The 2,500-nt window shown below is 47.8% G+C and overlaps 1 protein-coding gene across 1 annotated transcript in view; it reads right to left on the bottom strand.

The window, feature by feature from the left end:
* Window positions 1-2,500, bottom strand: part of LOC122263211 (facilitated trehalose transporter Tret1) — an 18,234-nt gene that overhangs the window by 1,253 nt on the left and 14,481 nt on the right. The window contains exon 4 of the mRNA XM_043031575.2: window positions 1-1,560. This exon is cut by the window's left edge and continues 1,253 nt beyond it. Coding sequence (XP_042887509.1) covers window positions 323-1,560 — 1,238 coding nt within the window. The 3' untranslated portion in view covers window positions 1-322. The remainder of the gene's footprint in view (window positions 1,561-2,500) is intronic.

Raw genomic sequence — 2,500 nt, 5'->3', positions numbered from 1 at the left:
ATAATAACAATGGTAACTATAATAGTAATAATGATCATTATAATACCAATAATAATGATAATAATACAAATAATAATAATAAAGGCAAAATGATAATAACTAGGATAATTGTAATGTTAGTAGTAATAATAATAAGAGTAATAATAATGATAACAATGATAATGATAATAATAATTACGATAATAATGCTTATATTAGCAAAGATAATATTCATAATGGAAATAATAATAGCAATAATAATAATAACAAAACAAAAAAAATAGATGTTCCAATGATAAAGTATCCTCCAAATTACAGTAGGTCCCGCCCCTCACTTGCCTCATCAAGAGGCATGGTCGTGGTGCGAGGGAGACGCCCCTTCGTGGCGCTGCTCCTCCATGATCTCCTCCAGCGACCTTCCGCGGGTCTCAGGAAGGTCTAGGTAGTCCACGACGACGACGAGGATATTGACGAAGCAGTAGATCCAGAAGGTGCCGTGCAGGCCGATGGCGGAGACGATGTAGGAGAAGGAGAGCGAGGCGGCGAAGCCCCCGAGGTAGTAGGTGGCGTAGAGGATGGCGCCCCCGGTGGATCGGGCGACGGGGGGCAGGAGCTCGCCGCGCGTCAGGTTCAGGACGGGGAAGCCGATGTTGGAGAAGAACGAGAAGAACGAGAGGGTGGTGACGGGCACCCACTCCTGCTCGCCGAAGGCCGCTCCCGTCGCCTGCGCGTAGAAGAAGGCGCCGAGGACAAACAGGCACGCCCCCGCCAGGAAGAAGGGCACGATGACCAGGGGCTTCCTTCCCACGCGCTCCACCTCCACCAGGTAGAAGAGCGTGGACAGGACGCGAGCTAAGCCCACTATCACCATGCTCATGTAGGGACTGATGCTGCTGACGTCAGCGGCCTTGAAGATGTAGATGGCGTAGGCCCCCGTCACCACGTTGCCGTTGAACTGGCTGGCGAAGTGGATGAAGGCGAACAGCACGACGAAGCGCAGGATGATCGGGTCCTTCAGCTGCCGCAGCTGGTAGAGGGCGCTGTCGGCCCCCTCCGTCTTCGACAACTTGTCCAGAATGCCGTTGAGCTCCTTCCGAGAGTCGTAGTTCGGCCCCCGGAAGAACATGAGCGAGTCGTAAGCGTGGTCGACGCGGCCGTGCGTGGCCAGCCACTTGGGGGCGCTCGGAACGTACAGGAACCCGATGAAGGGGAGGATGGTGCTGACGCAGCCACAGACGAGTGCCAGTTCGCGCCAGCTGAGGTCCGAGCAGCTCACGGCGTACACGAACAAGTAGCCGAACTGCCGCGAGGTCTCGAGGGCGTTGACCAATTTCTCCCGGACGCTGTCGTGGGCGCACTCCGCTACGTACTTGCTCGACGTGAACACGATGACGCCCATGGTGAAGCCGAGGAAGGTGCGGGCGGAAAGGACGACCCAGATGTCGTGAGAAAGAGCCAAGATGATCCAGGCCGCCATCGAGAGCGGCAGCGCCACCAGCAGGTAGGAACGATGCCCCACCATCACGTGAGGGAACCCGCCCACTATGCACCCGGCGGCGGCCCCGAGGTTGATCACACTCGCTGCGCAAAGGAAACAAATCAAATTACAATTGGAGAAATAAATGAATCAATCTAAGTGCTCTCAAAATATGTAATGAAACATCAAAACATCGAATCTGATGAAATTGTCTTCCTTTCACTATCACGATGTCAAAAATTTGGAGTAAGAAAGGACATTAATATCCACGGGAACGGCCAATGACATAACATAATTCTGCGGTCCACGTCGTTAGATTTCATTTCTACTGCATATCAATCGCTGCGTTGATATATAAAATACATACTTCGGTAAGAGGAATGTGTGTGTATGTATAGATATATCTATATATTTGTGTGTGTGTGTGTGTGTGTGTATATGTATGTATGTATGTATGTATGTATATATATATATATATATATATATATATATATATATATATATATATATTACATAAACATACATATATAATGACATTTTTTAATTATTGCAAAAGAAGAAAAGAGTCAATACAGAAGCGTACATCACATATATTAAATGAATACATCAACTTAAAAATACTAAAGGCGAACGTCGTAAGACATTACTATATTCTACAGTTAACATATGAGCTACACATGGACTACATGTAGCGATTCTACAAGTGAAGCTAACAGGTACACGGTTTCAAATCTCTCCTTTGCATTCACAGCATCCAGTCGTACCACACACAGGCAAGTCCTGTGAATGTAAAATGCGAGCTTCAGTTTGAATAATTGAATGGCAATCTCCTTCAACGGATAGAACTACACAAGAAATGAAGAATGGAATGAGAGAGAGAGACGTGAGAAAGAGGTAAACAGGAGTAGAGAAGAAAGGAAGATGGGTGAAAAAGGAGGGAGAGGTAGAGGGAGGGAGAGGGAGGAAGGGAGAGAAAGGATGTAGAGGGAGGGAGGGATGAGGGGAGGGAAGGAGGGTGGTAAGGAGGGAGGAATGAAGGGAGAG

The sequence above is a fragment of the Penaeus japonicus genome, unplaced genomic scaffold (assembly GCF_977035675.1).
Source record: "Penaeus japonicus unplaced genomic scaffold, GWHDUDI00000001_assembly GWHDUDI00000019, whole genome shotgun sequence".
NCBI lineage: Eukaryota > Metazoa > Arthropoda > Malacostraca > Decapoda > Penaeidae > Penaeus > Penaeus japonicus.
The sequence above is the reverse complement of the archived record's forward strand: the minus strand, read 5'-3'. Positions and strand labels throughout refer to the sequence as shown.